Consider the following 14,019-nt stretch of genomic DNA (forward strand, 5'->3'; position numbering starts at 1 on the left):
ACCCTGTCTTGAAATAATAAATCAATAAGTAAATAAATATATTTTTTTTTAAAAAGAGCTCTGACTGCTCTTCCAGAGGTCCTGAGTTCAGTTCCCAGCAATCACATGGTGGCTCACAACTATCTGCAATGGGATGTGATGCCCTCTTCTGTCTGATGCTCTCTTCTATCATGCAGGCATATATGCAAATGGAGTGGTCATATACATAAATAAAAAAGACACAATAAGCCGGGCGTGGTGGCGCACGCCTGTAATCCCAGCACTTGGGAGGCAGAGGCAGGCGGATTTCTGAGTTCGAGGCCAGCCTGGTCTACAGAGTGAGCTCCAGGACAGCCAGGACTACACAGAGAAACCCTGTCTCGAAAAACCAAAAAAAAAAAAAAAAAAAAAAAAAAAAAAAAGACACAATAGCGGGCAGTGGTGGCACATGCCTTTAATCCTTGCACTTGGGAGGCAGAGGCAGGCAAATTTCTGAGTTCAAGGCCAGCCTGGTCTAGAGAGTGAGTTCCAGGACAGCCACGATCACACAGAGAAACCCTGTCTTGAAAAACCAAAAAAACAAAACCAAAGAAACAAAAACACACACAAGAACAAACCAAACCAAACAAAAAAACAGCATGTGGACTTAGCAGTACATACTTCCCTTAATCTGAGTTAAAGTTAGCCTGGTCTATATAGTGAGTTCCAGGTCAACTAGGACTACATAGTAACTCTGACTAATTAAAAAGGAAAACCGAGGGGATGGAAAGATGGCTCAGTGGTTAAGAGAACTGACTGTTCTTCCAAAGGTCATGAGTTCAAATCCCAGCACCCACATGGTGGCTCACAACCATCCATAAAGAGATCTATGCCCTCTTCTGGTGTCTGAAGACAGCTACAGTGTACTTTATGTATAATAAATAAATAAATCTTAAAAAAAAAAAAAAAAGGAAAACCGAACCATCTCCCTGCTTTCTGAGGGACAGCAGGATGGTGTATCAAGCCCTAGAGAGCGTTCCCACAGATCTCAGGTGTCTCCTGGGCCTGCTTTGCCTCTCACTCCCCTCTTTCCACTCTCCTCTAGCCAACTCCAGAAGCCTCACTGCTCTCAGCAGTCAAAAGCATGTTCTGTTCTTCCAGAAGTCCAGAGTTCGATTCCCAGTATCCACATCAGGTGGCGCACACAACCACCTGCAATTCCAGGGCCAGAGAATCTGTTGCCTCTGGGCTCAGGAGGCATCTGTACTCTCGATCCGTACATGGAGACCCACACGCAGACAGGCACAAGTCATTTTAAAGCATGTATAGAGAAGCCTACTGTATAAGGTGCAGATGATAATAGTATTTCCCAAAAGAACCGAGGATCAACAAATTGGCTTAGTTTTGAAAGGCACCCATCTCGCAGGCTGACAACTGGAGTTCAGTTTCCAGAACCTGGATAAAAGTATGTGGTGGCCCAGTTCATAATCCTTGTCTTCCTGGACTGGGAGGCAGAGATAGGAGAATTGATTGAAGCTCATGGGCATAGCTTGGCGTATGCAACATTGCAGAGAGAACAGGAGAGCCAACTTATGACTTGAGTTTGATCTCTAGGTCCCACATGGTAGGAGAAGAGAACCAAGTCCTATAAATTGTCCTCTGACCTCCATATGACTGTGGTGGCACCCATATACACACTCCCCTCAATAAAGAAACATAAAAAAGGCAGGGTGGTGGGGGCTGGAGAGATGGCTCAATAGTTAAGAGCACTGGCTGCTCTTCCAGAGGTCCTGAGTTCAACTCCCAGCAACCACATGGTGGCTCACAACCATCTGGAATGAGATCTGATGCCCTCTTCTGGGGTGTCCAAAGACAGCTATGGTGTATTCATATACATAAAAAAAAATCTTTAAACAAAATGCAGGGGGGCTGCGGAAGGAAACAGCTTGTACTTCAGGTCACTTGCGGCTCTCTGAGAGAACCTGTGTTTTATTCTGCGCACCCATATCAAAGGCTCACAGATAGATGCCTGGAACTTAAGTTGCAGGTGACCTGATACCCTCTTCTGGTCTCCAGGGGAACCTGCATCTCTGTATACATAGTTTTCCTACCCCCACACAGATATACACATTATTTTTTTTTGAATTTTTTTTTTTTTTTTGATACAGGGTTTCTCTGTGTAGCCCTGGCTGTCCTGGAACTTACTCTGTAGCGCAGGCTGGTCTTGAACTCAGAAATCCGCCTGCCTCTGCCTCCCAGAGTGCTGGGATTACAGGCGTGCGTCACCACTGCCCGGCCAGAGAAAGTCTTTTAGAAAAGAACAAACTTGGGCCAGGGGTGTGTGGCTCAGAGGACAGGGTTCTTGCCGAGCAGGTGGGTGGTCCTGGCTTGGACCTCTAGCACTTTATGGATTGTGTGTGATGGTCTAGATCTGTAATCCAGCACTTGAAGGGGACAGGCAGGGACATGAGCAGGTCACGATTATGTCCAGCTACAAAGAATCCTAGAAGCCCACCCCTGCCTTTTTTTTTTTTGGAGACAGGATTTTTTTTTTCTAGGTAGTCTTGACTGTTCTAGAACTTACATAGACTGAGCTTGTTCTCAAATTCACAGGGATCTGCTTGCCTCCGCCTTGGTTTAAAGGCAGGTGCCACCGTCACCATTTTTTCCTTTATTAAAAGTTTATAAGCCGGGCCGTGGTGGCGCATGCCTTTAATCCCAGCACTTGGGAGGCAGAGGCAGGTGGATTTCTGAGTTTGAGGCCAGCCTGGTCTACAGAGTGAGTTCCAGGACAGCCAGGGCTATCCAGAGAAACCCTGTCTCGAAAAAAAATCAGAAAATAAAGCTTATAAACTGGGTATGATTGAGGCCATCCTGGTCTACATACTACATAGCAAGTTCCAGGCCAGTGGGGTCACTACAACAAACAAATGGGGCTGCAGAGAGAGCTTAGAGGTATGGAGCTCTGGCTATTTCTCCAGAGGGCCTAGGTTCGACTCCCAGCACCCACATGGCAGCTGTCTGTAACTCCAGTTCCATAGGATCTGACACCCGCACCAAAAATATTCAGGTAAAACACCAATGCACATAAACTTAAAAAACAAATGATAACCCCCAAATATTTATTTCTGTGATATGTATGTGCCTGAGCATCTGTGTACCATGTGCACATAGATGCCTTTGGATGCTAGAAGATCTCCTGGAACTAGAGGTACAAGAGCTGTGAGCTGGGTGACATAGGTGCTGGGAACCAAACTCTGCTCTGGAAGAGCAGAGCCTCCTCTCCAGTCCCCAGATTCATACTTGCTGATTCCAGACATCTGGCTAGGCTGCCGGTTGTAAAAGGGAGTTCATAGAGAAACTTAAGTTAAAGGAATAAGGTAGCCAATGATATAGCACAGTCTCACTGTCCTCCACTGGTTTCTGTAGGGAGGTGTGTAGGCATGCATATGTGTGCATATGTATACATCATACATCCACTCAGGAGGATGCACGGGTCTAAGGATGTGGCTCAGGAGAGTTCTTATCCCCAGGACCATGTGGTGGTACACATCTGTAATCCCAGCACTCAGGAGCTGTTTGTAGAAGGACTTCAAAGTTCAGTGTGATTTTCTGCTATACAGTTGAGTTTGATCCCATCCTGGGATATATCACATTGTGTTTCAAAATTTAAAAAACAAACAGTAAAACCAAGGTTGGGGTAGTGTAGTTCAGTGTAGGGATTCTGGGTTCAATCCCCAACACCACAAAAGACAAAACATTTAAAAAATTACTTTTTTGTGTGTATGTGTATATGGATTACAGGACATGAGACTAGGAATTTGAACAGAGTGGCTGAGGCAGGAGGATTGTTTCCAGTTCCAGACAAGAGCAAAAAGTCGAAAACTAAAACCCAACCAACCAAGCTAACAAACAAAAACCAGGCAAATGGTATTTGGTACTTTGATGCATGCATGCTGGTAGTTTTAACTAGTTGGGAGTTTGAGACAGGACGACCACCAAAGCTTAGACATAGAAAGCTAGCCCAGGCAATATAACAAATAAAAAACCCAACTAAACCACAAACCTGGTAGGTAATGTGGCACATGCCTTAATGCTAGAACTGCAGAGACAGAGGCAGGTAGATCTTAGTGAATAAAAGGCCGGTATAGTTTACTGCAAGCTAGCCAGGGATAAATAAGTGAGACCTTGTTTAAAAAAAAAAAAAGAGTCAAGTATCTTATTGATGAATTTCTGTGTATTCATTCATTATAAATTTAATTTGTCCTGTTTTAGGTCCGGTTGTGTTAAATGCATTATTAGAATTAATTTCATGCTGCGTTCTGCTTTCAAAAATTGATTAGTGAAACATTTAAAATTATGTATGTGGCTTGCTTTATATTTTTATCAGCCATTGAAGAATGGGTAGCATTCGTTTCTTTTTAAGATAAAAAATGTCACCAAGAAGCGTTTGCCAGAGGAAGACTAAGGCTGATGGTAGGGGTGCTGGTGGAGCTGGGGGGCCAGGAGTGGTGGTGATGGTGGAGGAGGAGGTCTCCTTCTCTGCACCTTTAGTCTCAAAAGGGGAGGGGATAAGATCCCGGTGGTGCCCCCCCTTTTTTCTCTAGCAGAGAGGCTGACGCTGTTGTCACCAGACCGCAGATGATTTCTAAATATGACTAATTAAAAAAAAAAAACCTGCAAACCGTGGCGATTAAAAACAACAGAAAAGGGTGGGCGTTTTATGTAATTTGATGAGCATTACTATTCAGGCAGAACTCCAAAATATAGTACCTTCGGAAGGTTATTCATCAGATCCCAAATACGTTTGGTGATGACGTTTCAGTCAGTTTAGAGATGGGCGGGGGCGTGTATGGGGCGGGGTGGGGAGGGGAAGGGGGGGGTCCAAAAAATGGAGTGCAAACTCCGGGGAGTCGAAACTTTGTCAAGTTCATTCTTGCTTCCTTAGCATATAAAACCCGTGTCTGGCACACAGTAGGTGGTCCATCGAAATATCCCAAAGAGTTCGTGTGACAAACGTCTCGGATGCCAGAGCGAATTTTCTGGAGGAGGTGTCTCTCCATCCAGCTTTTGTCAGTCTCAAAGGAGTCTTGGGTTCCCAAAGGGTTAAGAAAAAAAGGCTCACTTAATCCAGGCAGAGACATGATATTTTTTTTTTACCCCCCCTGAAATAAATGTCAAGAATGGGTTATTCTAATTCTGGGATAGAGCCAGACGTGGGCATCTGGAATGATTTCCGTGAATTAAAAAAAAACCAAACCAAACCAAACCACCCCAATCGCCACCATTTTCTCCAGGTAATTTTCCATCCCTGCCCCCACAGTCAAGAGACACAGGGAAAAAAAAGTACTTCTTCCATCCTCCCTGGCTGTTTAAGAAAGAGGAAGGCGCGGGCCAATGAGCGGCGCGCGGGAGGCCGGGGCGCGGCGGGGGCGCCGCGAGGACCGCAGCCCCCCAAACTTTGGCAAGTTGCGGGCGGCGGCGCAGCGCGGGGCGCGGCCGCGGGAGGAGCCGCCCCTCGACGCCCGCCGCCCCCTCCCGGTCCGGGCCGGGCCCAGCACCGGCTGGGCTCAAAGTTTGCGGCCGCCCCTGCGCCGCGCGCCCGATGTATGGGTGATATACTGCGGCGGCGGCAGGGTGAGGGACGGCCATATTTGCCGGCGCGGCCCGAGCCGGCGACAACAAAAAGTGCGCGGGCTCCCGGCGGGCGCTCGGACGGGTGCGGGGACGTGGGGCCGCCCGGCCCGGGCTTCGGCCTCGGCCTCGCCGCCGCGCTCGCGGCCTGGCCCGGCTCTGCCCGGCGCGCCCTCCGCCCGCGGGGATGTCGTACAAGCCGAACTTGACCGCGCACATGCCCGCCGCCGCCCTCAACGCCGGTGAGTGAGCGCGGGCCGCGCGCGCCGCGCCGCAAGTGCCGCCAAGTTGGGGGCTCGCGCTCCGGGCCCCGGCCCGGGGCTCTGGGAGTCGCGCGGTGCCTCGGGCGGCGAGCTAGCGGAGGATGGTGGTGGAGGTTGGGGGGGAGGTGTCCCGGGCCGGGAGAGCGGGGACGTCGCCGCCGCCGCCGCCATGATTCCGCCGCCTCAGCCGCGCTGCCAAAGTTCGCGGTGCGCCCGGAGCTCGGCGGGGCAGCGGCCCGGGCTCGGGTGCGAGCGGCGGAGCGGCCGCGGCTGGCGGGGAAGCGAGAGCGCGGGCGGCCGGGCGAGGAAGGCTTTCTCCCCGGCTTGCCCCCCTTTTTTCCCTTCCCGTAGGCTTTTTGGGCGGCTCGGCGAGGGCCCCTGCCGGCGGGAGGCGGGCGGCGCAGGGAGCTAGGCGCGGGGCTCCGAGGGTCGGCGGAGCGGGACAGGCCGGGTCGGGGCCGGGTGCATGGCGGCGCGAGGGGGCCGGGCGGGAGCCTGACCGGGGTCCCGGGCGGCGGGCGGGCGGGCGAGCAGGGGCCGTGTCCAGGGTATGAGAGCGACTCCCGGGTCCTCGGGAGGCTCCTTGGAAGAATTTGAAGTACCAGGGCCTCGTGGGCCCTGCGGGTGGCGTGCTGCGACTCGCGGGTCCCAGGGGTCCCCATCTCAGATCTCCCACGTGGGTACGTGCTAGGAGGGCCACGCCGCGCTAGCCACGGGGACCCGATCTTCCTTCTCCTCCGGGCCTGGGCGCCGCCGGGAAACTCTTGCAAAGTTCTCAGGCAGCTTTTGCTGTGGCTAGGGGCTAGCCCCGGACCCCGAGGGAACCCGGAATAGGGGTGTGAAACTGACTTGCAGAGGTGACCGGCTTTGTGTCCAATTCCAGTACCCTTTCCTCCCAGACATTTGGCTGTGAACAGAACCCTCCCCCCCAAAAAAAAATAGTTTCTTAGTACTGGGTGCCAGGAGGGATAAGGCCTTCGGGGCGGGGGAGTTGGGGGGTCGAAGTTGGTTATGGTCGCCGTGTGTTAAAAATCCCACCCGAGTTGGCACTTCCAAGTTCGAGGTCTTGTGTTCAAATGTTGATTCCAGAACTCCAGAAACCCTCAAAGGGACCTGGAAAGGCTTTGGGCGTGTGTTTTAAACTTCTTCTCTGCTCTTTTGGGGTTTGGAAAGGGTTGAGATTTAGGGTGCCGGCCTGGGAGAGTTGAAATGCTAGCACGTGGGTACAGAGACCCCCCCCTCCCCCGAGCGTGCAGCCACTGTATCATTTCAAATGGTTCCCCGACTCCCCCCTTTGGGTGACAGGATTTGTTGTCAGGTAGGATTTTTGCCTCCCAGCCTTCTTGGCCAGTATTTAGGATGGAAGAGAAGTTGCTAGCCTGAGGAAGGCTAGAGACGTAGGCTTGATTGGGTTAGTTCCCGGTGGGTGTCACTGGGGACCTTTTGGGGTGTGGGTCACAGTGGCAGGCTGCCCCTGAGACTCTGAAGCCCTGTTCTGGGCTCACTAGCTCCTGTGTTCAGCGCCAGTTTTTTTCCAATGGGAAATGCCAGGATGCGGGCCGGGGTCTCCAGGTGTCCGGCATTTTGGAGGGCGCCTGCCCGCTTGCTGGTATTACTTTGCAGAAAGCCCTTCTCTCCCCTGCCATCTGCATCCAAGATGGACTCTCGCAGTGGCTCCTCCGCCTTCCCTGTCATCGTCTCTCACGCCCTCCAGGCCTGCCTCCTGCTTACTGAGTTGCCAAGCTGCGGCCTGGCCGGCAGTGGCAGCGGCGGAGTTAGACAAAGCCCCCGCCTTCCCCGCCCGAGAGCCCCCCCCAGGGCGCCCCAAGTGGCGGGAAGGCCGCCAGCTCCCCAGGCCCAGGCCGCTCTTTGTCTGGCGTGGGGGCGGGGAGCTGAGCCTGGCCCCAGGAGCTTCCTGGCCTCTGCCAAGCCCTCTCAGCTCTGCACACTGCGCTCATTGTCTGAGATGCTCCACACCGGCTGAGCTGACGTGGAACCGCCTCCCTGGCCTCCTTCAGCCCAGGTGCCGCTGTCTTCCGGAAGGAGAGGGCATGATTGGTGGAGGAGCACCCTTCCACCCGACTCCCCAGGGGGGCAGACACCTTCCCTAATACTGAATATGGTGCTGGCTTTGACACAAAGTCAGGTTCATCTCCAGGGTGATGGGAAATAGGCTTGAGGTCCTCCCCCAGAATGGGGGGTACTTCTCATTCCTTCTGTATCCCCACCCCTAAGGGCATTCCCAACGCCTTGAAACCTTCCATTGGGGAGCATGGCCTCAAACAAGTGGAGAAACTGAGGGCAGGAAGAAGCTTGTCAGGTCCCAGAGCCAGGAGTGGCACTGCTGGGACAGACCCCCAAGTCCTAGAGGAACGATGTGACAGGGAGGTGAGATTTAGCGAGAAGCTGGGGAGCACAGAAGGTGCCCCGGGGTGAAGGAAGGCCAGGCTACTTTCTACACTGTGGTTCTGGAGTCGTCTAAAGGCATCCGGTGCTCTGTCATGGCACCCACCCCATCAGCACTTGGCCCCTTCCCTATCCAAGCCCAGAAAGGACTTGACAACCTGTAGTGGGGAGAATGGGAACCCACCTCCAGACCTGCAAGGCGCCATCTCTGGTGGGTGGTTAAGGGAGTTTCGCCGCAGTGGCGGAGAGGCTAGGGTTGCTCGGGTTGGGTGGCAGGGCCTTAGTGTGGCTCTGCTCCAGAGCCGCGTCCATGCTGGTGCCTAAACCTGGGCACTCTCTCTACCCTTCAGTGCTGTGTCCATTCTTGGACAGAGAAAGGTGTTGGCGTTGCTGCTTAGCCACTTGTGTGCAGTGTGGCTCAGCCTGCAGCCAGGCCCTGGGATTCACGGCTCCTCCCAGCTCCTGCCAACCCAGCTCCTGAACTTACTTCCTCCTGCCCCTCCCCTCGCCCACACCAAGTGAGCAGCTGGTGACTTGGCCAGCCTGGTACCAGCTGTCCATCCCTGGGGCCAAGTCTGCAGAGCCGCTGTGTGTGAGAGAGACAGTTTGGCTCTGGGGGCGGTGGTCAGGCAGCTGCCGAGGAAGACTAGGTAAATTCTCCATGGTTACTGCTGTTTGTAATTCGAAGGACATCCTCTCCCCGCCTAATGGCCACTTGGTTGCTATTATGGGTCTGCATGCCGCAGCCAGGGGCCTCCCATTGCATATCTAGGATGTGAAATTCTGTGCTGGGCTCTGGGCCCAGCTTTATTCTGACTGCTGCACCTGGATGGTGTCCTCAAGTGCTACTGTCCATCTGTGGGGTCTTAAGCCTCTTTTTGGAGTGTAGAGCTGCCGCGTGTCCGAGTTTGTGTGTGTGTGTGTGTGCGCGCGCGCGCGCGCTGGATAGTTAGAAGCTCTGTCTGTCTTTGGAGGGGCTGAGGAGCCCAGAGAGGTTGAGGGCTGGACTAAGGCACAAAGGCTGTTCTCCAGAGCTTCGCTCAGTGTGCAGCGCGCCTGTCCTCTAGGGTTTGTGCCTTCCTGCCTTGCTGGGTTTTCCTTGATGTATTTTTCCAGCAGAGGTGGGTGCATGGGAGCACAAAGGTGGCTCTATGTAAGAAATTCTAGCCCAGGTTAGACCAACCTTGGTAGTTGCCAGTCACAGATGTAGTTTGGGTTCTCAGCCTCAAGTGAGTAGGAACTGGCCTGGGGTCAGCAGGAATTAGTCTGACAGTTGTCAGTTTCAGTTCTGGCAGTGGGCTAGGGCGGGCGAGGCGGGTTGTCTCTTGAGGTATGAGGTGTGTGGCGCGCTCCTTCTGCACTTGTTTGCATTCGTCTAGATTAGCGTCTGGGCTGTGTCCATTAGAAGGTGAGCTGAGGTCTCTGCTGCAAAACAAAAAGTTCACAGGTGGGGCCTGTGTGTGTGTGTGAGAGAGAGAGAGGGAGAGAGAGAGAGAGAGAGAGAGAGAGAGAGAGAGAGACAATGATGACCTTTTATAGTACCTGGTGCTGCTCTTTGGTACAGATATTCAAATCTGGGGGACCTCTAACTTCTCCCTCTTTCTTGCTGCAGGAAGTGTCCACTCACCATCCACTAGCATGGCAACCTCCTCCCAGTACCGCCAGCTGCTGAGTGACTATGGGCCTCCATCGCTAGGCTATGCCCAGGTTTGCCAGTGCGGGTTACCGGAGGGCTGTGGGTGGCAGGAGGGCCCTGTGGGCATGCGGGCAGCTGGGACACCTCGGGGCTAGATGAAGACCACTGCCGAAGAAGGGATCGCAGGACAAAGGTTCTCCTGGGTGTCCTTAGCTATGGCTGAGGCTTGCTTTCCCTCATTCTTCACTTGAGGGATTACAAGGCAGGGCAGCTGGGACTGTGTCGGTGACACGCGGGTACAGGGATGTTGGAGAGGGCCAGTGGTCACTGAGCTGCTTGAGTCACCATTCCACGTCTCTGTGGGTTGCTTTGCCTGTTTCGTGGGCAAGTGAGGTCCGAGACAGACATTGGGGACAGTAACAGTATATTTGGAGTGGGTGGTTATGAGTGTGGTTTCAAGTCAGCTGCGTGATTTATTACTGGTTCTACCCTTTATGAGACCATGGCCCTCTTAGAGACCTAGCTCTCTCTCTCATTAGTCCATTTCCTTGAACCCAAGGTCACGGTCAGGAGGCAGCTGGCTATACTGTACCTTTAGGTGGGGTCTGTAGGACATGTTACACCTGAAAAGATTTCCTGCAACCCTGTTGCCAGCAGGAAGGTTCTGTGAGCCAACCAACCAGTGTTCTGGGGTTGCCGTGGAGGTCTCTCTCTGGCTAAAGAGGCTGCACGACCTCCAGCCATGCCCCGACAGCCCATCCTATCCCAGGAGGAGAAGGAGGCCCGAGCCCGGGAGAGGGATAGGCTGAAGAAGCGGCGGCGGCGGGAGGACGGGCTGAGGCGCAGCTTGGAGCGGCAGCGCAATGCCCTTGCCATGAGGCGCCGGCGGTGGGAGAAGCGGGAGGCCAGGAGGCGGATGTGCCAGGAGGCTGAGCTTCAAGGCCTGGCTTGTGGGCCTGCTAGCGAGGCTTGGGAGTGGAGGCAGCAGAGGCGAGAGGAGCAGGCCACAGCCCTGGACAGGGAGCTGGCTACCATGGTCCAGCTGCGGCAGGAGGAGGAGAGGCTGGAGCCAGGGCCCTCGATGATCTGGGTGCTTGCTTGGGCCATATCCTGGAGACAAAGACTGTGGGGAGGATGTGGCGAGTTTGATAAAGTTCTAGGCCCATCCTGGGTCCTTAGCGATTGTTGAATTCCTCCAGGGGTAACTTCCGTCTCCATTCATTGTGGACACTTGACTCCCAGGAAGCACCCCTCTTTGTCTCCTGGATCTAGGTGCTTCCTTTGACTTGTCACTTTGACAGACCTTTTTTCCTGATGGTAAAGTGTTTTGTCTGGATGGAGTCTGGCATGAGGACCTTTTAACCTACTCAGAAGTTGTCTATGGCACGGACAGGCTTCAGCTGGGACAGCCCTGCCTAGGAACTTAAGTCTAGGTCACGATCCCTCTTCCCACGGTGGCCACAGTGGTGAGTCATTCTAACCTAACCCTTGTCTTCTGACCCTAGGGAACTGGAAATAGCCAGGTGCCTCAGAGTAAATATGCAGAGCTGCTGGCCATCATTGAAGAGTTGGGGAAAGAGATCAGACCCACGTATGCAGGGAGCAAGAGCGCCATGGAGAGGCTAAAACGAGGTGAGCATGGCCAGGGGGCTGAATGTGTCCCATCACTGTCAGAGGGCTTTCTGAAGCCAAGCATACTGCTAAAATACCTGTAGTCCTAGATATTTGGGAGGCTGAGGCAGGAGGATGCCTCAAGCCCAGGCAGTAGAGGGTAAGGGGTTTCCTAGGGGAAGCACTAGTTGGTCAGGGAAAGATCACTTGATCCATGGGTTGGTACTTCTGAAACGTATACTGTTGCAGTTGCTAGGACAACTCTAGATTTTGGAGGTGGTTATGGTGGGGCATGGAGCTCATGGGGTTTCTGAGAAGGGCGTGGGTAGTAATGAGTCCTCCTTACTCCTGTCCCTCACCTAACCCCAACCCTAACCCTATTCCACTGGTTTAGTGGAATGCTTGTATCCCTAAGCTGTCTTTGCTCTCTGCTCCTGTGGGACTGCAGTGTAGACCCGTGAGCAGCCATGACTGCGGAGGCTCCTGGGTGGTCTTGGGTCAGGGTTCCTTTCCTCTGGGTAGGGGAGCATCTTGAGATTTTTTTTTTCAATTGTGGCAAAATATATGTGACATGCATTTTAACATGTTAAGAATTGAATGATGTTCATTCATATTAGCATATAATCATCACACTATTTGTATCCAGAACCTTTTATCTTACAAAAATGAAAATTGTTTATTAATTCAAACTACCCCGACTCAGACCCCCGTGAGATTCTTAAGTGACTTAGGATGATGTCCCAGAGGGCAGGGGCCCCAGAGTGAGGTGTGAACGGTGCTGAGCAGCGCTGCCTGCCGCATGACAAAGCTGCTGAGGTGAGGAGTTCTGTTTCATAAGTTGTCACAGGAGCCCTGCAGGGCTCTAGGTTCATTCATGACCAGGAGGGACTTGGTGGTTAAAAACATCATGGAGTGAACTTGGCAGAGAATGGAGATGGCCTGGATCATGGGCAGAAGGCTGCACTGAAGTCACATTCGCAGCCATAGCCAGGCCAGCTGAGGGGCAGGCTGTAGCTGAGAGCCAGTCTTTGCTTGAGTTCATGGATCCTCTGTTGAGAAAGTAACTGAAGCTAGTCTGGGTACAAATGGGGACAGGGCTGGAGATGGCAACTGGCAGAGAGAGAGATGGGGTCCCTGGAGGCATTGATCTGCTGCTTCCATGGCAAAAGGAAGCGAGATGGGAGCTGCAGAGTTGGTTCCGCAGATGGACCTTCTCAGGAAGAGGCTAACCTGTGATGTCTTAAGCAGATTCCCATCCAGCCCACAAGACAGCGGATTGAATTATATATGGATGTACCAATTAGTCATTGCAGGGAACATTCTGGGGGAGCTGCTGGCCCTTCAAGAATGAGGAAGAGTTCATGTCACCACAGCCATCTGCTGAGCCCATACAGTCACATGCCACACTAGTGTGAAAAACTGTGAGGCTGTCCTCAAGCTCACAACTCCTGACTCTGCCTTGAGTACTAGGATTGCAGGTGTGAGCCACCATGCCTGTGCATTCTATCACACTTCTTAAAGAGGGAGGAGAGAACTATGTTGCTGACTTGAACTTCTTAGGTTCAGATGATCCTCCATCACAGCCTCCTGAACAGCCTGGCCTGTCTTTCTAGGTGTTTGGATGTAGACCCATTCATTGCCCTCCAGAATTGGGACTTTATGCCTGGGGTTTAGCTGCTCTTCTTCGTGCTCTGTGAATGGGCTGATGCCAGTCTCTGCTTCTCTTGCAGGCATCATTCATGCCCGAAGCCTGGTTCGGGAGTGCTTGGCTGAAACGGAACGTAATGCCAGGTCCTAGCCCCTGGCCAGTCTGAAGGCCCATCTCGCTATCCCGAGGAGATGAGAGGCTTTGTTCAAAATGGCAGTAATTTTTCTACCAGTCATTAAGCTCTGAACCCACACTCAAAAAGATTGGGAAGACATTTTGCAGTAACTGACGATGTGCATTTTAAGTAGTTAGGAATGACCCAGCTCTTTTTTCTTTCCAAACATTTGAAAGATGTTTGTGAAGCCACTTCACAGCAAGCTGTTGTTTGTCCCCAAATACCAGTGTCCACGTTAACCCCCTTGGACGTTTTCCATCTGCATCACCCCAGTTGACTCCTACCATGAGCTCACCTGCATCTGAGGAGCCCAGTGCAGACCACAGCCCGTTTGCTTAGCAGCTGGCCCGCCTGTGTACAGTGTAGACCTGCCTCACGGAGCTTCTCTGCGTAAGCGTTTGCATGACTGAGTGCTTTGAAATCAATCTTTAAAATGTACCGGTTATACATACAGGAGAAAGAGCAATCTACCCAACCTACCAAGCACCCTGCAAATGTCCATCCTGAGACTGCAGATCTCAGTTCTGTGTTTACTGTGAGCCCATCACAACATCTGGAAGAAAACGACTGAAACTGTTGCATCTTTGTATTTATTACTTGATGTAATAAAGCTTATTTTCATTAACACTTTGTATTAAGATGTGGAATCTCTGGGGTCTTAAAGTGCTTGTTTTTCTTTGGAGAAGGA

General features: G+C 52.6%; 1 protein-coding gene across 2 annotated transcripts; it reads left to right on the plus strand.

The window, feature by feature from the left end:
* Positions 1-5,495: 5,495 nt before the first annotated feature.
* Positions 5,496-13,958, plus strand: Cdk2ap1 (cyclin dependent kinase 2 associated protein 1). Of its 2 annotated transcripts, none has more exons than XM_052168283.1 (4): positions 5,496-5,834; positions 9,874-9,968; positions 11,403-11,529; positions 13,239-13,958. In XM_052168283.1, the coding sequence occupies exons 1-4, from the start codon at positions 5,780-5,782 to the stop codon at positions 13,304-13,306; spliced, it is 345 nt and encodes a 114-aa protein (XP_052024243.1). In that variant the 5' UTR covers positions 5,496-5,779; the 3' UTR covers positions 13,307-13,958. The 2 variants fall into 2 exon arrangements, with proteins under 2 accessions (XP_052024243.1, XP_052024244.1); XM_052168284.1 differs by lacking the exon at positions 5,496-5,834 and adding an exon at positions 8,795-8,911.
* The last annotated feature ends 61 nt before the right edge of the window (positions 13,959-14,019 follow it).

This window comes from Apodemus sylvaticus, chromosome 22 (genome assembly GCF_947179515.1).
Source record: "Apodemus sylvaticus chromosome 22, mApoSyl1.1, whole genome shotgun sequence".
Lineage (NCBI taxonomy): Eukaryota > Metazoa > Chordata > Mammalia > Rodentia > Muridae > Apodemus > Apodemus sylvaticus.

Excerpts from the sequence above, each read along its gene's own strand:
- Cdk2ap1 (XM_052168283.1), top strand. The coding sequence starts at position 5,780 with ATGTCGTACAAGCCGAACTTGACCGCGCACATGCCCGCCGCCGCCCTC. Across the intron at positions 5,835-9,873 it reads CGCCGCCGCCCTCAACGCCG|GAAGTGTCCACTCACCATCC; the intron begins GTGAGTGAGCGC and ends TTCTTGCTGCAG. Across the intron at positions 11,530-13,238 it reads CATGGAGAGGCTAAAACGAG|GCATCATTCATGCCCGAAGC; the intron begins GTGAGCATGGCC and ends CTTCTCTTGCAG.